A 25,518-nucleotide genomic window follows, 5' to 3' on the forward strand; every position below is an offset into this window, starting at 1 on the left:
TTTAGTAAATGCTGCCCTCAAGTTCAGAAATTAATTAGGCATTATATAAATATAGGACATGTATAATTAGTTCAGTGATAATGAACAAAAGTATAATTTGGGACACCCATCAGTCCATACTAGTTCTACAATGACATTGCTTTTCATGAATGGTTTTTGAAGGTTGGTTTTATGCTATTTCGACATTGAGGAATATGAGGTTACTATGGCCCTTTCCGCACAGGCGGATTATGGCGCCCTGGGGACGGCAAAAATGGCGTCCCCAGGGAGCCATTCGCACAGGGGGCGCAGCTGCTTCACAGCTGCACCGCCCTCGCCCTGCCCGAGCGGCGCGAAGCCGCCGTTTCCCAACCTCGCTTGGGAAGCGAGGTTTATGGGAAACGGCAGCTTGGAGCCACAGCTGTGTGAACGGCAGCGGCTCCAAGGCGCCGTCCCCCCTTCCGCCCTCTACCTACCGGAGCACTCGTGCAGGGTAAGGGGGGGCGTGTCCCCAGGCCTCAGCGATGCGCCGGACGGCCACGGACACAGTAGGTCGGCCGGGCAACGGTGCTCTGCGGCACCATCTTCCCGGCTGTTTCTGGGACCATTCGTGCAAACAGTCCCAGGGGGGTTGGGTCGGCGTGGAATGAGCCAACCCAACCCCCATCGTCGCCGTGCAGAAACGGCCTATGTAAGAGATAAACACTGATTGCTGTAACTTTTAAGATTTCCATGGTTCATTACATGTGATTAACAGGCAGTTCAGGACACTTGTTCATATCCTTCTTCCAGGGCATTCCAGGTGTCTCTTTCAAAATTATAATGAACTTTAATACAAAGAAATGTATGCAGGTGTCTAAAATAAAGTCTTCTCTTTTTTCTGAATTATGGAACTTTGGCTCTTAATATTGTGAGAAGTTGTCATATTGGTGCATAATAATGCAAGTAAAACCCGCTGGATCAAACCAACGGTTTCTCTAATCCACCATATTGTTTAACCCAGCAGCTATCCAATTGTCCTAGAAGGCTTAAATAGGGCATAGAGGCCAAGACCCTCCCCAATGAGGAGGATCTCTGAATATATAGGTGTCTACTCCATGAATCTGTCTGACATCCCTCCTTTTAAAGCTATCTATACATGTGACCACTGGTAGTGAATTGTTACTCACTGAGTAAAGGGCCATTTATTTTTGGACTGTCCTGAAACTGTTTCGCAAAAACTTGATTAGGTGCCCCTGGGTTCTATTATTAGGGGAAAGAAAAATCTCTATCCACTTTCTCTACCCCAGACATAACTTTATAAACCTCTATCATGTCCAACTTTACCTGTCTTTTTTCTAGGCTGAAAAGTGGGTCTTTTGCTTCCTCAGCCTTTCCTCGTAGGAAAGGTACTCCTACCCCTTGATTATCTTGTTTAACATCTGCAGTATCGTTTTTGAGATATGGTGACTAGAACTGCATATAATATTCCAAATGATGCTACACCATAGCTCTATATAAGGGCATTACAGTGCTGGCAATTTTATTTTCCAGTCCCTCTCTCAATAATTTCCAGAATAAGGTTTGCCCCTGCTGCACACTGAAGTCAAGTTTTGTTCAGGCTTTCCACTACAACCCAAGATCTATTTCAAGAAGCAATGGTGAAGCAATAGGACAAATATTTCCTTCCGTTTCTATGTTTTCTACTTGCCCAGGAGATCATGTTTGACCACACCCTGAAAGGACTGAGTGACTTTTGTATCAGAATTTGAAGCCAGTCTATACTCTTATAACTGTGTATACTTGTGATAAAATAGTGTTCATGCAGTCAAGGAGTAGTTTTATTTCCTTGGTTAGTAAATCTGCTATACATTTCCACTCTGATGTTTACTGTGCAGTTCTTAATGTAATGTGTTTAATTAAAAAAAAGATAAAAGTATTTTTATTCAGCTGCCTAGATCAGACATAGAACATGTTTGTGCATACTATTATTCTTCAAAGACCTAAAAATCTCACTGTTGGGATTTTTTAAAAATATTTATTTCATTGAAGAACTGTGGTCATTTCTTCTGAACTACCTAATTGTTCCAGCGTGTGTTCTAACTTTGTGTTAAAGTATTTTAGTAAGAATTTAAGGCCAATTGCCACTCCTAAAATGAACCATAAATAAGAAGTGCTTAAATCCCCCAAATTCACACAAAAAGTAGATAGTATTTCACAGAAATAATTAAAAAGGAATATTATGAAGGAGTAAAAGGAAAAATGGTACAATTTCAGAATACTGAAAATATATTTTTAAACGTCTGCAGTTGTAGGTGTAGAAATCTAAATGAAATGTAAAAGGACAAAACATGTTTCAACACATCTTATGAAGTAGGTCTTCTGTGTAGTTAATGTATTCAGCAGTTCAAGGACTATCGAATGTAAATGATGAGGTGATATTGATGAAAGGAGGGATTGAGGTCTCGGGGGGCGCTGATGACGGATTGAACAGAAGCGCCCTTGCACTGCATGTAACTCAAGTCTGTCGTCTTCACTACTCAAAGCCATAATGGAAGGTGGCAGTCTGAAATGAGTTGCCACGGCAAAGAGTATTATTTTTGAAATGCTTTCACACAAATCACTAGGCCCTGCATACAACTTAGTTTCATGCTTTAATGTCATCAGGAGGCACAAATTGGTGTGTCTAATTGTTTGCCACCTGCCAGCAAAATGAGCTGCCAGCTAGCCAGACGGGTTTGATTGTCCGTCAGCCGTTCAATAGATTGAGAGTGACAACATCAAAAATTTCACTTCAAACTCTGAAGCTCTGAGCAGCTTTTCAGAGACCTCTTCTCCCCACAAGTGCTCTGGACAACTGCATTTTTCAATCAGCTTCAATATGTTGTGGCCTTCTGCCTCTTATCTTAAAATAGCAGTAATTGCATTATGAGCTATATAAACAGATTTCTTAGACCCTGGAGCCTGGACTTACCAAGTTTATGACTCATCAGACAATTTCTTGACAATAACATGCAGGTAATGTTTGTAGAAGCGCATACTGAACATTTTCTTCCCTTACACTTGCAGCACTTTCTGAAGTGATCTCGATAGTTATTTTTATATTTTTCTGTGCTTTTTCAAAAAAGCTTACTCCATTCACACCATTAAATTGATGCCGATAATTTCTGGCAATATCACATTTTCATCAGAGCTTATTTGAATCATACAGTGTTAATTGGTGTATGGTTCACTTCTAAAACTGAGAACTGAAATTTCCATGCTGCATTCTTCATCAGAGGAGAGAAGATCTAGATGTAATTTTTTTAAATTAAATGACCCCTTCTTGATTAGCACTATAGAAAGAGAGGCTAAAAAAGGTCCAAAAGAATGGCCATTTGTTTTTAGAATTTTTCTTGATTCTAAGCTCCTCTCCCAAATTGTTTTTTTTAAGCTTTGTTAAAGTTTGGAACACTTCCGTGAACATTAGAAGCAGTTTCATGGCTTAATCTCCAAAATTTCCAGAGGACGGCCATATAAAAACTTCAGCAGCAATTTTTGTCTTACCAGTTCTAAACCATAAAACGTCACTCAAATTTAGAGAACAGTAAAAAGCTGCTTATAGTGTATAGGCTAGTCTCTAGATGCTCTAAATGTTAATTTGACTATTCACAAGTGCAAAGATTTGCTGTATATTGTTTGAAACAACGTTTATTCATATGTTAACACATAGTTTTCACAGTAGCTGTATGGAAGTGTTTTTATGTTGCCTTAATTGAGAGTAATCTTGTGAAAAAAGCTACTGAGTTGGTGTAATTCTGCATCTTTTGACATTTATGCAAGATTTTAATCTTGTCTCTCAAAGGAAGTACTAACTCAGAGTACTAAATGTATTTTGTAAGTTCACATAAAATCAGTAAGAAAGGTATACACTTGCCAAGGATATTCTAAATTCAAGAATTTCAGAGAAAGGCAAAGAGGGAGAAAAAAGTGACATACTCCATCCAGTGTATGTAATTCAGTGGAATATTTGGATTATGGTAATTGTTTATTCCCTCAGAAATATCTGAATGGTTCCAAACGTTTGCTTTACCAAATATAACTTAGGTTTAAATATCCTATCCTATCAGAGATTTCTCCATGCAATATTTTTTTTCATTTTTTATTTTAAAACTTGCAGGCTTGCCATCAGAAACACCATTTTCTATGGTTTTAAGCCTTTCTAGAAATAGAAAATCGTCACAGAACCTATTTTTCTGGAAACCCTTCCATTTCTCTGTGTTGCTCAGTACAATTGCTCTGACCATTTTCACGATTACAGATCATTTAGTTCATAGTAGGTGAATCACTGCTTTATGTGTGTTATGATTTAGAACAGGATAGTACTGGCCTGCCCCTCCCCCCGCATGCATTATTATTATTATTAAACATTATTATTATTAAACAATTATTAAACATTATTGAACCATGTTGCTAAACCATGTTGCTTGGCACACAGAGCTTGTTCTCTGTTTGCCAACCAAAGTGACTCCTTGGTATTACGTTGCTACTACCATGTCTGGTTAAAGACACCCACTCTCGCTTCCCGAAATACACATTTATTTAAATTATTGATAATTCACCTTTCTTGTATGTGTGGAAGTGTATTTTGCTGGAACGCTGACATTTTCATTCTTTTTCTAGTTTGCCAAAAATGTTTCCTAATCTTACTTTGAAAATGTGAAATCCATATCTATATAAATGCTTGAAATCCTGGCAGCCTAGAAGACCCAGTTAACCTTTGCTTTACAGACAAAGGTTTTTAAATCTGACACCCCCCCCCCCCCCCAAAAAAAAAAAAAAAGGATGCTCACAATTCAGATATTCACAGTTCTTCCCTGTGGTCAAATTACTGGAAACATATCGGCTATTTTAACATAAACCATTGTCACCCAAAGCCCAAGAATATGTTATACTCATGGCTTTTCTTTGCCCAAATTAGAAAATTGCAATGTTTTTCTGATCCCCTAAAGATGACACCTGTAACTCTATATTTAGAAAGCATCCTTGCATTTTTAGTTCTTTATGCTCGTTGTGCATCACTCATATAGAATATCAAGTTTCTGTAAGTTCCAAGGAAGACTCTTTCTGCAATCTTGACATCCCATATGTGTGACTGCACAGATGACCAATAAAAGGAAACCAATTACAGACAAGCAACCTCCCACCCAGTTTTAAAACTTCAGTATTTTTCTTCCTTTAATGTACTTGGCCTTAATTGACAGATTGTGATGCCTACATATCCTAAACTCACAAATTAGAGACAAAAAGAGTTCCCATGTGTATAACACATAATAGTTTCTGAAAACGACTATGCTGTTTTCATCACCCAAAAGGGAGATTACAGCCAAAAAATCAGAAGGAGATTGAGACTGAGAAGGGCAACTATGAAGGAATTTAGAAAAGTGCCTTAAATATATGGAAGTGTTGCTGGAGACCAAGATCAAGATAATTCATACTGTGGTATTACCCATTATTTTGTATGTATGTAAAAGTTGGGCAGTGAAGAAAGCTGGCAGAAAAACATTAATTCATTTGGAATGTAGTGTTGGAGGAGAGTTTTATGGATACTATGGACAGCCAAAAAAGGCAAATAAGTAGGTTCTAGAAAAAAAAATCAAGCCTCTGTCCTCCCTAGAAGCTGAAATGACTAAACTGAGGCTATCATACTCGGTCGCATCATGAGAAGCCAAGACTGACTGGAAAAGATGAAGACCCAACATGAGATGGATTGACTGAATATCAATTTGTAAGACTTGAGCAAGGCTATTAATGATAGGATGCTTTGGAGATCATTATTTCATAGCCCAGGGGTCTGCAACCATGCTGGCAGGGGCTGATGGGAATTGTAGTCCATGAACATCTGGAGAGCCACAGGCTGCAGACCCTTGTCATAGCCTGTCCATAAGTTGGAAGTGACATGATGGCACATAACACACATCTTTTGTTTGAAATATTCATTCATAATATCAGGGCTTTGACAACACATTTGGGAACCTGACTGGGCTGGAAGAAAGCATTTTTGCCCAGCAATGGTTTTTTTGGATCTGTTAGAGATTACATGTACTCAAAAAATTTGGAACTAAAACATGGACTGCAGAATTTTGAATTGGTAGAAAAGGCCAGTTCATGACCCTAACTTTACAAGAAAAAATGCCAGCATGGCGTAGTGGTTAAGGTGTCAAAGTAGGAACTGGGAAACCTAGGTTCAAATCCCCATATGTACCATGGAAGCTTGCTTGGTGACCACTTTCAACCTTAACCCTTTCAAATATTTGTATGGGAGACCTCTAAGGATCATGGTGCGAAGGCAGGTTATGTCAGGGTCATGGTGCGAAGGCAGGTTATGTCAGGGTCATGGTGCGAAGGCAGGTTATGGCCAAACCTCTTGCCTTGAAAACCCCTACAGGTCTCCATAAGTCAGCTGTGACAATGGCGAAATACCCCCTACTAGGAATGAATGAATTTCTAGCATCAAGTATGAAAATGCAATCTGCTAACTGCCTTGTGTTTTGCTATCTAGTAATCTAAGATGGCTATAGTAGCTTCCTAAAACAAGTTAGATTTTAACATAGTTAAGTGATCCATTTCAATTCAGCTGACTGGTACTTGACTACAGAGATCATAACTCACCTGCTGCACAAGGGCACTGGCTATCTAGCCATTTTAGCTATTTCAAAGTGCTTATTATTTCCTTTGGAGCCCTGAAAGGCATGAGACTCAGTAACCCTTAGGACTGTTACATTCATACAAATCAGCCCACCAATTTGGATTGTCTTTGGAGGACCTTCTCTGATTCCCACCACTATCCAGGGTAAGAGGAGTAGTGACAAGAGACAGGATGTTCTCAGTTGTGGTTTCCTGGTTATGGAATGCCCTCTCCGCATCTGTCTGCCAGGTGTTGAACATGTTGTGTTTTGCATCAGGTTACAATATAGTCATTTTCACACACATCATGTTGACTTTCTTGTTTATTTGTATGTTTTCTACTGGGTTTATTATCTCTTTGTTCCTGGTGTTACCTCTATTGCTGGATTTAGCTGATTTTTTAATGATGCTATGCTTGTTTTTACTCATTGGAGACATAAATTATTTATGACTTTTGACTGGTTTTTATGAAGTTCTAAGTTAATAAGCATATTAGAAAGAACAATGTATTTATTGATTGATTGATTGATTGATTGATTGATTGATTGATTGCATTTGTATACCGCCCTCCCCGAAGGCTCAGGGTGGTTTCCAACAAAATAAAAATTTAAAACATCATATATATAAGTTAATTAAAATACATAAAATATTAGACTAGAGATGGCTTCAGCTATTGGACTTTAATAACATACTCTGAGGGCTTCCAACAGTAATATGCAAATAGATTCTACAACTGGCCTACCTACCAACTCAAGGGACTTCAGGAAACAAATTTGTGAAAATACCCTTTTGCCAAATATCTAGTCTGGGTAAACTGGTGGAGACTGTTATTGAAGTCATGGTTGGATCCAAAATACCAAGGAGCAGAGAACAGCCCATGGAACAAACTCACCTTGAGATCCTGCTACTGGCCCTAGGTCAGGTAACCCTTAGAGAATAGTAGGGTAGTTGGAGGTCTGCAGTGCGAGAGTAGAAATTAGAAAAACAAACAGAAATGCCATTCTTCAAATGCTGTTACATTGGCAGAACAGCACCTGTGGTTACAACCCAGAGTTATTAAGTGCAGAACAAGCCCTACTGAGGAAGAATCAACACACTAGAATGTTCTAGTGGTGTTTACAAGCATGTGAATAAGATAAACTTTTTTTCTTTTTTGTTGCCGACTTATGGTGATCCCATGGAGTTTTCAAGGCAAGAAACATTCAGAGGTGGTTTGCCATTGCCTGCCTCTGTGTACCAACCATGATATTGCTCAGTGGTCTTTCATCCAAATACTAATCAGGGCAGACACTGCTTTGCTTCTGAGATCTGATGGGATTGGGTTAGCCTGGGCTATCCAGGTCAGGGATTTTAGAAATTTCTCACACGTGTGTGTATGTGTTTGCCAGGGTTGACCTTGCCTATTTCTTTCTTTCTTTGTTTATTTGTTTATACATACACACACACTTCTGTGTCAAAACTATTTAAACGACTTCAGTTTTGTTTCAGAACTAATGTTGATCATGTTTGTTTATGAGCAGCTATAACTATGATAATGAGGTTGGGACATTGTCAAGGAATTCAAAGTGATACGCATTTTGACATCACATTTTGATATCAATACGTATTTATCTCTGCAGCACTGACGTTCTGAGATAGTTGATATGTCGTCATAAGAAAAGTGATACAAACTGGAGAGATATCAGAGACTCTCCCATACGTAATGGAGTGGGGTACAAAACACTGTTTTTCTGCAACTTTTTCTGATGTGGGTCTTCTAATGTCTTCTTCTGCAGAAGTGTTGTAGTACCAGTAAAAAAACCTCCCCCTGGAAGTTTAGCTGTGACCACAGTTGGAGCTGCCACAACTGGAAGTGGAGTGCCACCAAGTAGTACACCTAATATATTTGCTGCCCCAGGAGCTACACCAAAAAGTATGATTAATACAACAGGTATTGTCTTTAGATATTTTTGTGAATGTTATTTTTCCTTCTTTTAAAAATCCTTTTTTTAATATCTGTGTGGGATAGCATTATTGTTGTAATTTCTGAGTAATGTCTCATTATCAAATATAGGGGAAATTACATAAATGTACTAAGGTAGGTGAACCAATAGTTTCTGTTGATATATTTTTGTTTTAAAGCCCCCCCCCCCCCCCCCGGATTAGTTCCAAATGTGATATTTATGTAGTGATATGCAGGAACTTATATATCACCCTGGACCTCATTTTACACTAAAAAACAAACATAATTGCTCCCATGGTTTCGTCTTCATTTTTGACTATAGCAGATAGTGCTCCAATTCTCTGCTATAAATAGCATGGATAGAAAGAAGGAATAAAGTTAGGGGGAAAAAAGTTTCTCACAGTTGTTCGCAAAGATGCTTTCATTTATCTTTTAGCTCTGTAACTGTCATTGGTGCTGAACCCATGGGTTGGGAACCTCAGTGGGTCACACTTGTGGGATGCAAGACCTTATCGAGCCACCCTCTTTTTTTGCTGCTTTTTGAAAAGATCTGCTGCTATACGTGAACAACGAATGGGGATACCTTATTCTCTGTCTCTCTGTGCATACAAGCGTAAGGGAGCTTTTCCATCACTACACTGCATCTTCTGGTATTTAGCTTATGTTTCCTGTTCCAAACTTTTTGTGTGAGTGGCCCAGTGTCCTTTCCTTTAGATCAGCAAGATCCTAACTGGCTCTTCTTGTCACTTTGATATCAGCTGATTTCAGCTTAGAGGATTCCATGTTACCAGCCGATATTTAAAGGTGGTTCCCAGCTCTGGAAAGACTGTAGATCACTGCTCTAAATAAAATAGTTGATACAGGACTTGGTTATTATGGAGATAATCCAGACAGATGTTTAGTACTCATGTATAAGCTGACCTGCATATATGTCTAGGCACCTAATTTTACCACAAAAAACTGGGAAAACTTATTGACTCGCATATAAGTCGAGGGTGGGAAATGCAGCAGCTACTGGTAAATTTCAAAAATAAAAATAGATACCAATAAAATTACATTAATTGAGGCATCCAGTAGGTTAAACGTTTTTGAATATTTATTTCAAAGAAAAACAGTAAACTAGCTCTGTAAGCCCTGATTCTCCCTTTACATCCACTCAGAAGGGGGGGTGATTTAAAAAGAGAATCTGGGGAAAATTTGAGGGTGCCTGTCAGGGGAGGAATGTTTATGTTAGCAGTACCAACATTTCAGAGTATCTTTAGGAGACCCTTCTGATGATACCACCCAGGTTTGGTGAAGTTTGGTTTAGGGGGTCCAAAGTTATGGACCCTCAAAAGGGTAGCCCCATCTACTATTAGCTTCCATTGGAAACAATGAGGGATGGGGCACCCACTTTGGGGATCCATCCCTGAACCAAACATCACCAAACTTGGCTGATATCAGCAAGAGATTATCCTGATGATACCACCCAGGTTTGGTGAAGTTTGGTTCAAGGGGGTCCAAAGTTATGGACCCTCAAAATGTAGCCCCATCTACTATTAGTTCCCATTGGAAACAATGGGGGATGGGGCACCCCTTTTGTGGGTCCATATCTTTGGACCCCCTGAACCAAACTTCACTAAGCCTGGCTGGTATCATTAGGAGTGTCACCTGATGATACCCTGAAATTTTGGTGCTGCTAGCCTAAAAACTGTGCCCCCTGGCGGCTGACAAAGTAAAAATGCTAAAATATTTTTTAAAATACACCTCACTCGCATATAAGTTGAGGGTGACTTTTTCAGCACAAAAATGTGCTGAAAATTTTGACTTATATGCGAGTATATACGGTATTAGCCACCACTACATATAAAGTTTAGTATTATCCACCGCTACATATAAAGCAATGAATCTGATCCAAGAATTGCTCTGGCTGTGGCAGTGGGGTCCTGAAGTAAACTATATGGGCCTTAGGAGCAGCGATCTATGTAGCAGCTAGAACCTGGGTCTGTCCTTCAGAGTAGCCTAGAGGTTGAAACACAAATTTGGTTGAGCTGGGTTGTGATTCACAGTGAAATATGAACTTGTTGAACCAGCATGGCTCTTCATTTAGTCCTAGGCTTAAATATCAAGAAGTTTAGCCTGCTTCTGGTCTTCCTCCAGCCAGGGTTTGACTGAGCTCTGATCTTGCCAGTGTGTTTAGGCAATGATCAGGCTCACAAACCTGCCTCCTTTTGAGTCTGCCAGCTCCGCTTCTCCTGCCTGGAGGGGGAAAAACCTGGAGTTCTAGGACCTGGCCCTCTAAGACAGGGAACTAGAGTGTTAGCAGCAGCATCGTGAGCTGAGCCTTCATGGTAGGTCCTTCAGCAGTGGTGCTGGGATCAAAGGTCTCTGGGTCTGGAGGGAGTCCAGTGGTTTCAAGTACCTCTTAAACTTCTTTGTCTTCTCCCAAGAATGGGGTCACTCTCTCAGCCTGGTCATGAGGAATTTGTTTCTAGGACTTGGGTATGGCCCAGGAGAAGTCAGAGAAGCTTTAAAAGGAGCTTGGTCAGATTTATGGTGGAGAAGTTGATCTATGGCTGCTAATCTTGATCCTCCTTGGTTTGAGATTGCAAATGCCTTAGCAGGCCAGGTGCTCGGGAGCAGCAGCAGCAGAAGGCCATTGCTTTCACATCCTGTATGTGATCACCCAAAGGCATCTGGTGGTCCACTGCAAGTGGACTAGATGGACTCTGGTCTGATCCAGCAGGCTGTTTCTTATGTTCTTAGATACTCTTTGCTAAGCAAGCAGTCTTCCAATGGGGAATTTCATCAAACAGAGGAAAACTCGTCACAGTATAAAGAAATCCTTGGTTTCAGTGTATTCTGTTATTATTCATCTGTGTTATAATTATAATCAAATTTCCCTAAGGCATATTACATTGGGTAACTGAATTAAATTTTATAATAATTCCAAGATATGCTGAAAGCATATCTTCTAATGTGCATAATTTAGAAAATAAATTACAAATTCCCTCCTATGCAGTGTTCTGAAAAGAGCAGTTATATACCAAGCACTTCAATTACATTAGCCTAGATCAGGGGTAGGGAACCTGCGGCTCTCCAGATGTTCAGGAACTACAATTCCCATCAGCCCCTACCAGCATGGCCAATTGGCCATGCTGACAGAGGCTGATGGGAATTGTAGTTCCTGAACATCTGGAGAGCCGCAGGTTCCCTACCCATGGCCTAGCTCATGCAATCATTTTATCCATAGGCTATTGGAAAGTGATATAATCACCTTTCCCACCTTCAAGATTGCTAGATGACCATGTGTAATCATAAGATGTAAATAGGCTGGAAATGCACAAAATCATATAATCATACAGCCAAATTTTACAGTTAATGTTGTGTGGTGTATTGCATGGATGTTTAGGCCTGTTCATACTATCTGTATATATCAGTATATATCAGTGACAGGTAATCTCCCATCTATCTGTATATATCAGTGACAGGTAATCTCCCAAACTACTGGACCGATTGCTTTGACATCTTCACACGACGTCACATTCGCGTGTGGCCAGGTTTCCATACTGTTTCCACACCTCCTGTTGTGTACATGTCATAACTGTGCCAGTTATTGTGTACATGCCATACCTGTGACAGTTGGAACCACAGTTCTGTTCCACAACAGTGCCATCTGCGGGCCGTCAAAGCAACACCCTCTGATACAAGGGAAACAACCATACCTTCCTTGAAAACCACTGCCATCTGGAGTGAAAGGGATGGGGTGGGCCATCTGCACATGGCCCACCCACCCTAGCGGAGGAAAGGGAAGGTGAGGGAGGGTCTGGGGGTTTGCTGGACCAAACGCTCTGAAATTTGCACACAACGTAGCTCATGCCGCCCAGCGTGTTTTCGCCTGCAAGGGAAGGGAGTGAAAGGGACAGGGCCAGCCACCTGCACATGGCCCACCCACCCTAGCAGAGGAGGGGGAACATTAGGGAGGGGCGGAACGGGTTGCCATGCAAGAGAACGGGAGAGAGGGAGGGGAGCGAGGGGCCCCTTGCCCCTCCCCTCCCTTGCAATCATTGTGCAATGACACATGTTCGAACTGTTTGCTTCCCCTTTTCTTTCTTTTCCACTTCACCAGACTGAGCCACAGCAATGCATGGCCGGGCCTGCTAGTACTCTGTTTCCCCGAATATAAGACATCCCCCCAAAATAAGACATAGTAGAGGTTTTGCTGAAGTGCAAAATATAAGGCATCCCCCAAAAGTAAGACATAGCAAAGTTTTTGTTTGGAAGTATGCTTGACGAACAGAACACAGAAAAATAAGACATCCCCTGAAAATAAGACATAGCGCATCTTTGGGAGCAAAATTTAATATAAGACACTGTCTTATATTCGGGGAAACACGGTATTATATATACAGTTGCCCTACATAAAAACAATCATTTGGCAGACAGATGTGTAGGATCAGATGTGGGATATGGTTGGTCTAGTGCAGGGGTAGGGAACCTGCGGCTCTCCAGATGTTCAGGAACTACAATTCCCATCAGCCCCTACCAGCATGGCCAATTGGCCATGCTGACAGAGGCTGATGGGAATTGTAGTTCCTGAACATCTGGAGAGCCGCAGGTTCCCTACCCCTGGTCTAGTGGGAAAAGATACAGTCTTGCTCCCTCACTTAGATAGGATTTTGTTTTTTTTTAATTTCTTGAAACAGCAGTTTATTTTGTGATAACAAAAAGATTCAACAGAATGTAAGGAGAGGTGACTCAACAAAACTACTAGTTTCTATAAGCTGCTGATTAGATCTCTCCTGAAAACGACTATGGCAAGGGATAGCATCAAACCCAGGACAAAATAACCCGTTTGAAAATGGCCTGGATTTCTCAATGGCTTCGATATGGTTGATCATTCCATTCTGCTGTTGCTTGTAAATAAGATTAATATTAAAGATTAAAGGGAATTCTGTCTAGTGATTTTAGCCCTTGTTGTCCAGATAAACACACATTGGATAAACACACATCTGTTTGGGATCTGACTTGTTGGAATGTCAAAATTTTGTACCATTATCAGTTCTCTTTAATATTTATGTGAGACTGCTGAATCAGAGTGTATGGAGTTTGGGGAGTGTGTGTCATCAGTATGCTAAACAAGCTCAATTCTATATTGTTCAGTTATCCCCTAAGTTCTGCTCACTTGTTTCTGAATTGGTTCCTTAATGCTGTTGTCAGACAGAACAAGCTGAAACATAATCCATATAAGACAGACGTAATCGTGGTTGATAATACTGAGTGTGTGGTGGGGAGTTATTTGCTTACCCAATTAATATTTATCCTAGATATGATAAACTGGTCTTTGCAAATCAAGTTGAGAATTTGGGCATTTTTTTTGGACCAGCCTTGTTATTTGAGAAGCAAGTTAATCCTGTGAAAGTGCTTTTTATCAGTTGTCCATCTCTGGAGGAAGGTATCCTTGCATGAGTTTTGCCTCCTTCCTTCATCGACTGGGCAAATTCAAATATTTGAGGAGATGTTTGATTCCCCCATTTTGTATACTGCCTGCTCTGTCACCAGTTGAGTTTCCAGAGCACTCTAAGCTCATTTAATAAAAAAAGGAAGGAAATGCTGAAAGTTGAAAAATTCAGCAGCTGTTCCCTCTGCCACAAGCAGCGCTGGCAGAAACAAAGAAGAAGCTGTCCCAGGTGGAACAAAGCCTTAGGAAAAGACTAGTGTTGAGCCACTGCAAGAAGATTGCTTGGCCACTCCTCTGCCTTGGGACCAGCCTCTTCTGCAGCTGCCACTCTTTTTTCCCCTCTGCCAGATCACCAGCAGTGATGGATAGATAGTTGTGTAGGGTCAAGATTCTGTTCACCTTGTATCCCTAGCTCCCTGCAGGTACCCACAAAATTAATACCTCAGTTGGACCAAAGTAGCTTGATGGGTCTGCAAATGGCAAGGAATCTTTGCAGGGTGTTAATGAAACTGGAGGTGTTCCTAGACTCAATTACTTTGATGTGGACTGCTTGAATGCTTAAAATTGTGAAGAGCACTGTTGTGAAGAGAACTTGTGAAGAGTTGTGAAGAGAACTTGCTGTTGGCCTGTCCTCCTCTGGTTTTGTGCTTGATTACGCTTCAAGGTCCAAAAATATCAAGACCCACATTGGTGTCCTGCAAGCATTCTTCTTCAGTGTCTGTCTGTGTTGCTGAAACATCCTTTCTTTCCTTTTCACCTTTCTGCATTGCTGTAGCTTCCCCACCTTCTGTGCTTGAAAGTTGAACAACTTCAGAATTACCCGACATCTTCAAAGATTTTAATTTGGAAAAGTTGCAATTCTGACCACCAGGTGGCACTGTTGAAGGAAGTTAGATTGTGGCTGCAGTGCCTTTCTGGGATTTTGGAATTTATTCCCTGCAATTTTGCACCTGACCACTAGGTAGGGCTGTCCTTTGCAATTCCATTAATCCTATGTAAGGATGGTGAAGAATTCCTCTAACAGGGCTTATACCACCGAACAGTACTTGCCTTTAGGTGCTAAAGGGACTGACGTGGACCTAAACACACTGGCTGCTTGCATTGCAATGGACTGAGCTTACTTGGGAAGGCTTTATTTCCAGGTATCCACCCAAGTGAAGGAATTTACAAAACGAGGTATCCTGTCAATTGTGAACAGTTTGTTTGATCCCTTAGGGTTCACATTGCTTGTGATCATCCAATGAAAGCACCTTTTACACACACTTTTGTTAGGCATGAAGGACTGGAACAAAACTCTTTCTCGCAAGAATGGGAGGTATGGAGAAATTCCCTCTACAGCCTGCAGACAGTACACATTCCCTGCTCCTATGTGTCAATATCACTCACTGCTGCTTCTTGCAGAGAATTGCACATCTTTAATTAATTAATTAATTAATTAATTGGTTTTCTATACTGCCCTATCCCTGGGGGGCTCTGGGTGGTGTACAACACAAAATTCTACCACAATACAACCAAATAAAGGGAGCAAAGATTAACTACATGTGGATAAATTGCAAATTACACAGGCTCCATCAATTTTAAAATATAACTACTAATTCCCTTTAAAAACAGCATTTAATACAATAAAAGGCATCCAGCAAGACCCATATTTAAAACCCTCCCCAAGCGGGGGGGCAGACCCTATTAATATAAAGGGACCCTGATGTAAAAGGAGCAAGAGGGGGCACTTCAGCGGCTGGTCACTCCAGAGGCCCGGTGGAACAACTCAGTCTTACAGGCCCTGCAGAATTCACCAAGATTCCGCAGGGCCCAGACAGCTGGAGGGAGAGTGCTCCACCAGGCTGGGGCCAGAGCCATAAAGGCCCTGGCCCACATGGAGGCCAACCATATCATTGAGGGGCCGGGGACAAATTTGCCTCTGCTGTGCACAGAGGCCGAATAGGGACATATGGGGGATTTCAGTCCCAGAGGTACAAGGGTCCCAGGCCGCGTAAGGCCTTAAAGGTCAACACCCACACCTTGAAGATGATTTGGAACTCGACTGGGAGCCATTGCAAATGGCGCAACACAAGCTGAATGTGATCTTGAAAGGCGCCCCCTGTGAGCAAACGAGCCACAGCATTTTGGACCAGCTTTAGCCTCCAAATCAAATGCAAGGGAAGGCCCACATAGAGCAAGTTACAATAGTCTAGCCTGGAGGTGACCGTTGCATGGATCACAGTGGCTAGGTCTGCTTGGGAGAGGAAGGGGGCCAACCGCTGGCCCTGTTGAAGATGGAAAAATGCAGTCTGGGTTGTAAGGGCCACCTGGGTCTCCATTGAAAGAGATGAATCTAGGTGGACCCCCAGGCTGCGAATGGAGAAGGTTGGTGCCAATGAGACCTCCTCCCACACCGGCGGCTGAAAATCCCTGACCACTCCCTCATGGCCAAGCCAGAGGATCTCTGTTTTCAATGGATTCAGTTTTAACCTGCTCTGCATCAACCAGCTAGCGACAGCCTCCAGACAATGCTGTAGAGTTGCAGGGGTGGCGACCACTCTCCCCCTCCATCAACAGAATGAGCTGAGTGTCATCAGCATACTGACAATAGATCAGCCCAAAGCTCCATACCAGCTGAGCAAGGGGTCACATATAGATGTTAAATAACAGTGGGAATAATAGCGCCCCCTGGGACACACCATGAAGTCGGCACTTCCAGGAGGCTTGGTCCCCGCACCACGCGTAGACCAAGGTGATAGCAGCCATGGCGTATCTGAGAGTTAATGGCAGAGAGAGCTAGGTACACATAGCTTCCTCATGGGAAAGGCTAAGCTGGCTCCACCACACACCATAAAGAGCACACCATTCTGAGGCTAGAACTGTGTTGTGCCATACTAGCAGTGGAACTACCAGAGCTACTAAAGAAGGAAATGGACCTCAAGATTGAAGATATGACCTTCTACACAGACAACAAAGTCATACTGGGGTCCTTTCTGCATGAGCGGGTCAGCGGTGGTGCACCAGCATACTTGCAGTCGGTGCACCCCCCGGGGCTGTTCACACGCGGTTCTGCGAATAGCCCTGCTGCCCCAGTGGCGCTCGGGGCCCACTGCTCCCCCCTTACCTCCACTTGACTGCCATTGCTGTACAGAGGCCAGGCGACTTGCCCCTGGGGCCATGGCGACGCCTCCAGCCTCAACTCCTTTCCCCGGTTTTATTTCCTACCATTGGTCAGTTCAACATCCAAGCGGGGTTTTTTTTGTGTGTCAAGTTGTTGGTGCAGCACAGTAAGAAGTATGTAATTCCCCTCACTTCTACCATCCAGCTCAAGATAGCAGCAGAAGCAAGACATCCTTCAGTTAGTGGGAACTCACAGGAGGAGCATCTCCTCTGTACCCCTGCCACTTATGTCTAGAGTAGACTGATGAAACAGTTGCTTTGTACCTTGTGGGACATGCTGCTTCCCTGCTGTCTGGTTCAGGTTTGGAGCAGTTGCAGAAGCAACTCAACTTCTGTTCATTGAGGGGCACCTTCACCATCTGCAGGTGGAAGGCTGCTGCACAAGCAGCTCACCTTGAACATGGTAAGATGACATGGGAGAATGGCACTTAGGGTGGAAAAAAGCTTTGAACCATCCCTCTTTCTTGGGTCTTTTCAGTATTTTTTTTCCCCCTTATTTGAGTCAGGTGTTTTGTTGGGAAACTGAATTGGTGTATGTGATATTGTGTGGAGTTTAATTTGTTAAAGATACCATTTAGATACTTTGTTGGTCTCGAACTCATTTGAGGAAAAAGTGGGATATAAATTATTTTTAAATAAGTTAAAGAATATGGAGAGTTAAGTAAAATTAGTTCCATCCTACTACTCTGTGCAGCTAACAGTGTGGTATTCCTGTAGAATAAGGGGCTTTCATTCATGTAAAAGACTCTTCGGATTTTAAGGAGGCTCCCAGTGCTAGAGGAACATACTAACTTTAGCTGAGCAGAGTAAAACCAAAATGGATTCAGGCATTCGAACATATTTTAGGAGAGAATTGTTAATCAAGGACATTACAGACAAATTTCTTTAGGATGATGGATAGTTTTTTGCTATCTGCTAGCTGCATTGGAGGTAGTATTGTTTTCTTTCATGTTTGCTCTGTGTGGATTTATATTAATTTAAAACATGTCTGCAACAATATCTGTAGCAATTTTAGCGTAGTTTGGCCTGGGTTTGCTAACTGTCTGCATTTTTAATCTTTCCCAGGAATTTTAGCTAGATCAAGTCATTGTTATGAATAATGAACAGTTTTATTGCAAGGGAATAATTTTACTTTAGTCATTAGAGACACTAGATGTCTCCCCAAATCTTCTTTTATACTTCTAGTAGTCTGAAAGAATGCTGCAAATATTTTGTCAGGAAAAAGTGAAACTATTTTATGAAAAGTCAGTATTCTGAAGTTTAACGGTGAATTTTCATATGCAGGTAGTCGACGTTATAATTTTAGGATTATAAAATCATGCTGTTTATTTAAAGCATATGTTTATGTTTCATACAGAATATTTTGAATGAGAAGGTGGGTGAACAAGCAACTTGGTATTTACATGATAATTCATTTGAGAGGCAAGGGAGTTCCATAATAGGGAGAAAAGAACCTCTTTTGTAACTGTCCAACTATCCTCCAATGGTATTTTATACGTGTTTACTTAATTTTATCTCCCAATGGAGACCTATAGTGGCTTAAAACATTTCTCCACCTCCATTTTAACCTGCCCTCTGAGTTAGGGTAAGCTGAGTATGAGTGACTGGTCCAAGATCACCCAGTAAGCTTCTTTGATAGTGGGGATCTGGGTCCACCAGATCCTACTGCAGCACTCCCAACCAGTGTACAATGATGGCTCATCCAGTGAGCCACAGATTTCTTGATTGATTGGTTGGTCTTGTATGCCTCCCTTCCCCAATAGGCTCAGGGAAACTCACAACATTTCCAAAATATATGACCAGAATCATTTAAAACATAAACATTATAAATACATTTTAAAACATTAAAATAAATTAAAACATTTAAAAATATAAAACCTCCTGACTTTATGGAACCTTGAAAGTAGTTGGGAGGGAGGGGAAGGTCAGACTGATGGAAAATTGTAGCTGCCTCAACTGTACACCTGGTGGAGCAGCTCTGTCTTACAGGCCCTGCATAATAGCATCAATTCCTGCAAGGCTCTGGTTTTATTGGACAGAGCGTTCCATCAGGTTTGGGCCAGTGCCAGGGCCGAAAAAAACCCTGTCCCTAGTTGAGGCTAGTCGGACATCTTTTGGGCCAGGGATCACCAGTAGATTTTCATTTGCAGAGTGTATTCTTCGGTATTGGAAAATACATGGATTATAAAATGGTATCTGCACTTTAAGTTGTTGCTCAGAGACAAAGTCATTGGAGTGGCTTCCAAATTCAAGCAACGTGTTCCTGATGGCTAGACCCTGTTAATAGCCTAATTTTCAAATTCTGGATCAGAAGAGGTTTCCAAATAATATTTAAAAGCAGTGTTACTTCTAAACCATTCCTATTCTCTAAATTTACATACTATTCTAGGCTTTTTAAATTATTACTTCTCAGCTTCATGCAAGTGGGTGGCCACTCAGGAAAGTGTAAGAAATTTATCTGGTGCAGTTTTTTTGTTCTTTTGATATTAGGCGAAAATGTTTTATTTCTCAGATTTGTTTAGCATGTTGATCTGTCAGGGTCACTCAGTCTGATGTTGCATTACAAAACTGTTCTGCCACATAAAGAAATTGACTAAAACATTTAACAACTTGCAACTGTTCTGTTGCCATTTGTAATAGATATTGCACAGCCTTCAAAGTTGTGTTGCTATTTTATGGGTCATTATATTTTGTATATTATTTGTATATTATTTCTTCTTTTTTATTGTGACACACTGCTGCTCTTTACAGAGTGTTATTATATGGTTTTATAATGACCGGTGTATTAAATGTGTGTTATTTTATCTTTTTTTTTTCATTTTGTGACCTATTGGGATAACAATCCTTTAAATAAACACATTCATTGTTCTTCATCTTATACTGACTCCATCTTTATTTTGTTACCTTTTGGCAATAACTAAATAGTCGTGAGGAGTTTAAAATGGGGAGTTCAAAGATGTATACCACCATGATCACTTTGGAGAAAGGGCAGGGTAAAAATATATTAAATAAATATCGGCATATTTGTCCCTTTGCTGGTACTTGGTTAATAGTAGAAGAATAAAGTGTGAAGAAGGGTACAGTGAGGTGGGAATCCTATCTGTCAGCATTCCCGCTGTATTCAATTTCTAGTTGAACTGACAAGACCTAAGTGTGAGGATTTTTTGCATCCTTTTGCTTGAATTAATGGAAAACTCATATCACAAAGCGTTTAACTGGTCCAGCTGGCAGATCAAAAGACTTAATGAACTATTTTTATTTAATTACTCTAATTATTTTTCATATGTCTGGGTTTGGATATATGATTAATTTTTGTATAATAGTATAATGTTTTATAATCAATCAAAGATCATTAGTTAGAAGAGACTGGATTTAATGGAATTTACATATTTTGAATATTTACATCCTTCCTTAACTACTTAAATTTAGGGCAGCTAGATCACGTCATATACAGTACATAAGCAATAACAATTGCAGGTCCCCAAAATATAAATCCATTGCAAAGTTAAAAAGAATGCACAAGTTACAGATGCATCCAGACCTACCAATAGATTTTTCTTACACCAAATGCACTGTGAAATAAAACATGACTTCCTGAATACAGCAAATGAATGAATCACTCTTTCTCGTTAGGTTATTTATATAGATAAAGCTCAAGTGACACAAAATAAATATAATGAATCAGGGTGCTACAAGAAGAATAATTAGAAAGAATTAGTGACTATAAATTTCTGTATGAAAAAGGTTTAAAATATTTTAAAGATATATTTGTAGGTTTTCTCCTTCAATTCAATTGTAGTAGGATGCCAAAAAAGGGAAATTAAACTGAAAATAAATTTGATACTAAAATTTCAGTGGTAGAAAACAGAATGCCTAAGCGGGTGGAGAAAATAATCAGACTGAAGTAATTCTAAAAGTCAATGTGGTACTCAAAATAAACAAGAAAATAGAGAAATTTACTGAGATACACTGCTGTACTGTATGGATTTTACATTGGAATTAGAAAATAAATTCAGAAACAAGTATGAGTAAGAGGGCTGATATCTCACCTAAGGGAGAGGCCAGGAATAAAGGAAATGTACGTTCTGATCAACAACTGGCCAGTTAGCAGTGCAATAACATGAAGAGACAGCACTAGCATCTAAACTTCACAAACCGTAGAGCAGGAGTCCACAGTGTGGTTCCTGTGGGGCCATCAGGCTGGCAGACACCTTTCTTGGTATCTTCCATCAAGATTTCTGATTAGCCTTTGGAGATTTAATTGGCTGTGCAGATTTTTAAAAACATTGCTTTGGTAAAAGCTGGCACAACAATGCAAGAAATCTAATTGTGTGGATGGAGGTTAGCTATGGCAGCCATTTTGTGGCTGACTGTGGCAGTCATTTTGTGACTCTTGAATTTCAGATGTGCGTTGAGGCTCAAAAAGATAGGGGCTGCTTTTGTACGCTGTACCTCCAACTACACACCCAGTTGACCTCATAGGAAAGACGTATAATGAGGATATTCGGCTCTCATGTTAAAACCAAGAACATAGGTCAGGACAGGCATAATCATATTGAATAGAACAGACTTTGCATACCAGTGGTCTCTGGTCTGAGCCCTTCAATATACTTAGCTACCAGATAGCCCTGTGGCAAAATCCTTGGCAGAGATGACACTGTGCTCCATCAGGCTCTGTCACTGAGGACAGGGTGTTCATGCTGACTGGCTTCCCGAAACATCAGTCATTTGTGCTTAACATTCACCCATGCAGTCACCTGCTTGTTATATTAATAGTTTAGCAAGTTACTATTGGCTGCCGTTTGTTCCAGCAACTCTGTATTTTCTATCTCCTCTCTACCACTTATATGGCTGGTATTTACCCAGAAATGTGGTTGTCCTTTTTTTATCCCTCAATTGCAGGGGGTTTGCCCCTGAATGACATCATGTAGGTAATGTGCCTTGCTTGCACAGGATTCATGGGGACAATGCTTTTCAGCAAGGTGCTCCATTCCTTTCTGTGCTTTGTCTCCTGTGTGAGAGGAATGGATAGCAACTTTTTAAGGAAGCAGAGTTGTTCATCTGTGCCTAGTAGGCACATGTTCTGTGATAACATTACCAGCAGTCACTATTAAGCAACTTTTTAAGGAAGCAGAGTTGTTCATCTGTGCCTAGTAGGCACATGTTCTGTGATAACATTACCAGCAGTCACTATTAGAGACAGAGACACACACACCCCTTATCTGCGTGAGTTGCATTGTCCTTTCATCCCCAATTACAGGAGTGGAGGTACCATTCAGCATTTGTGTTTTGAAGTCCAATACCCGTAAGATTCAGTATACATCATAGCTAACAGTGTACTAAAAAAACACTGGCTATTTTCTCAATGGCTATTTTGCAGAATGCTCCCTTTCCTTCAAAATGTGTTTTCCCTAAAGTGTATATGAGATATCCTTGGAAAATCTTATATCACAGATATAAATTAATTCTTAGTTTGGAAAACTAGAGAGAATTTATAAAAGGTAAAGTGATAAAGTGTTACTACATATATTCTTAAATGGAAAAAATTGAATGAGGAAATCAACGTATTAGAACACAAGCAGACATTAATAGAACCTGTTAAAATGAATCAGATATTAGTTATAGTGATGAATGTTATCCAGAAAACCTGATGTAACATAAGATTTCCTGCTTAGTTAAAAACTTATATCTTTGAGAAAGGTTGTAAATCATAACAGTAATTAGCATATTTCTGGAATAAACAAAACATGATTCATTTCTAGAATATACAAAGAACATGATTTCATAGGCTAAAATTAGAGGGTCTCCAGTTAAAGATAAAGTTTCTGAAAGAGTCTATGGAGAGCTCTGTACCTTATAAATTTGATCTATGACATATAAAGTTATGCTAGAAAGTAAATATCATAAGATAAAGTGAGGTTATGTTACAATTAAGAATTGTAAACTAGATCCTGGTGATCTCAGTTACAGTATTTAAAGAAAAGTTCCTACACCTTTTACAGACATTAATAAGTGCTATTATGAAACTGCAACCAATCTAATCGTTTTCCTACATGGAGCCTTTCTTAACCTGGCCAAATCAGAGGATATAAAAACAATCTTTCCGTAAACCTGGAAAATGCCTCAGCTTTGTAGAAAAATCTGAAATCTCTCTCTCTCTCTTTCTCTGTCTCTCTGGGGGAGGGTTTAAAAGTCCCAAAGGATGAAAGGAGCTGTAGGAGTTTTTAAGAAATTATGCACATTATGGCTGTTGCAGGACAACCATAGCAGCTTGGTTTCTGTCAGTAAAAGCTGGGGGAGGGAGGAGTCAGGCCCTTTCCAGAGCGGTTGGCCTTTGAGGGAAGATTAATTGGGGCCAGACCTGCCAGCAAGCACTGGCCTAGTTGATACCACATGATTTATTTGACTCATCCAGCACTGGCTGCTTGCTACTGTTCAGCCAGTGTGATGTAGTTGTTGGGAGTGTCAGACTGGGACATCAGATCCCCATTCTGCTATGGAAATTCACTGTTTATTATTGATAAATCTTTTGCTGTTTTTTATGAAATTTTATTGAATTGTCATTATTTTGTGACTCAAAATAGACATGAATCAAAATAACTTGTAGTTGTCTGAGTACATATTCAAAAGCAGGTGGAATGATACATTGATTTTTTTTATCCTCCTGTGTGAGAGTTATAGTTTTCAAACTGACATCCCTAAAATTAAATTATTGCAATTTAATTTTTGCAAATTATTGCGAAACATCTATGTAGCAACAATTAGAGAATTACAGTACTGGCAGCATATGATTTCCTTTATTTTGTGGAAAGATAAAACCGATAATCATTTTAATCAGTCAACGTGTGCAGAAGTACTCTGATTGTTAAAAATAGAATAATAATTAGGAGATTGTAAATGATCCAGGAAGATGCTGATGGTTTTAAAAAAAATAAACATGTAGTAACTTTTTTCAGGAGAAATGGATGAAGGCGCACAAGGTCTGCCAGAGTCCATCAGGGTTGGATACTTATAGGGTGAAGAACCACATCTGGGGGGATGTCAGGACTTCCTTTGGGAGGTGTTTGGACAACCTCTGGGAGGTGTCTGGATAGATTGTTTGAGAAATAATAGAGTTATTGGAAGGTGGTCAGGAGAAGTTAGTTACAGAAAGGAGTATCTGATTAAGATAATCGGGGGTAACAATGTCCTCAGAGGTCTTCTTGTGATTGGAAATGAATATCCATTCAGCAGGGCTATTGCATCATGTTGAGGACACATTCTTCTTTGACTGTGGAGCTGAAAATGTGCTGCTATGGCAAGCAAGCTGAGAGCATGAGAACAGAAATTAAAAAGAAGAATTCCTGGAAGTTCCTTCTAGGTAGACCTGGCTGAGACCTGGCTGTTGCCAGAGATTGGGCTCCCCATCTATGCAGCTCCAGCATCACCCTTTAGGCTGGCACACAGGCAGGAATACCTGTGAACAATCACTTCCCCTGCTATGCCAGCATGGTATGGTAACAGTTGAGCACCCCTGCTAATCCAGACATGGTTTCCCAGATTATATTTTGAAAAAAAAATTCAGCATCAAAAGAGATGCCAAAACTCAACCATTTGTAACACTGAAAAACGGCATGAGTGGTGAACATGGTGATGTATCTGGATTCTGGGTGAAGTATCCAGTATTATGATCGAGCTATCTTTGCTCCATTCAGTTCTATAATGGAGAATATCTTTGTTCTATTCAGTTCTATGATGATGCCATCCACTGTTGGTGTAATGTGATTCCTCGCTTTATGGCTTGGTTGGACAGGCACATATCCACACAGACTTTAATTTCTCCTGATTGTTTAGGTCTGGGAGCAACCACAATTGGTAAGACCCATGGGGTATGACCTTGTACCTTTCCAATGATATCAAGCTTTTCTGAATATTCTAGCTCTGGGGTTAATCTGTTGGTATGTTTTTACCCTTTAATTATACAAAAATTGTACCCTTATTATACAAAAGTTAATATATTGGAGTATATTAACTTTTGTATAATAAGGGTTTATGAGAGAAGTGTTAAAAATGCTAAGTGTTATCACACTGCTTACATCTTATGATGACCCCACGAATTAATGACCTCCCAAACATCCTCTTGCCTTCCTCAGGTCTTGCAAACTAAGATAAAATATTAGGAATTTGAAAATTGGTGGTTTCGTGAGAAATAATCGGATAATCTAGCTAATAAGCTATCCATGTTATTGTAAAAACTAACATGACAAAAATTGTCTGTTAACCTACTTAAAGGACCTGTGTGTAATGTAGAATCATAGAGTTGGAAGGGTCCACAAAGGCTATCTAATCCAGCTCCCTGCTCAATGCTCATATA

At 40.4% G+C, this 25,518-nt stretch overlaps 1 protein-coding gene across 1 annotated transcript in view; it reads left to right on the top strand.

Annotated features, from left to right (window-relative positions):
* NBEA (neurobeachin) overlaps window positions 1-25,518 on the top strand; it is a 387,749-nt gene that overhangs the window by 71,141 nt on the left and 291,090 nt on the right. The window contains exon 27 of the mRNA XM_048492774.1: window positions 8,400-8,554. Coding sequence (XP_048348731.1) covers window positions 8,400-8,554 — 155 coding nt within the window. The remainder of the gene's footprint in view (window positions 1-8,399; window positions 8,555-25,518) is intronic.

This window comes from Sphaerodactylus townsendi, linkage group LG04 (genome assembly GCF_021028975.2).
Source record: "Sphaerodactylus townsendi isolate TG3544 linkage group LG04, MPM_Stown_v2.3, whole genome shotgun sequence".
Taxonomy (NCBI): Eukaryota; Metazoa; Chordata; class Lepidosauria; order Squamata; family Sphaerodactylidae; genus Sphaerodactylus; species Sphaerodactylus townsendi.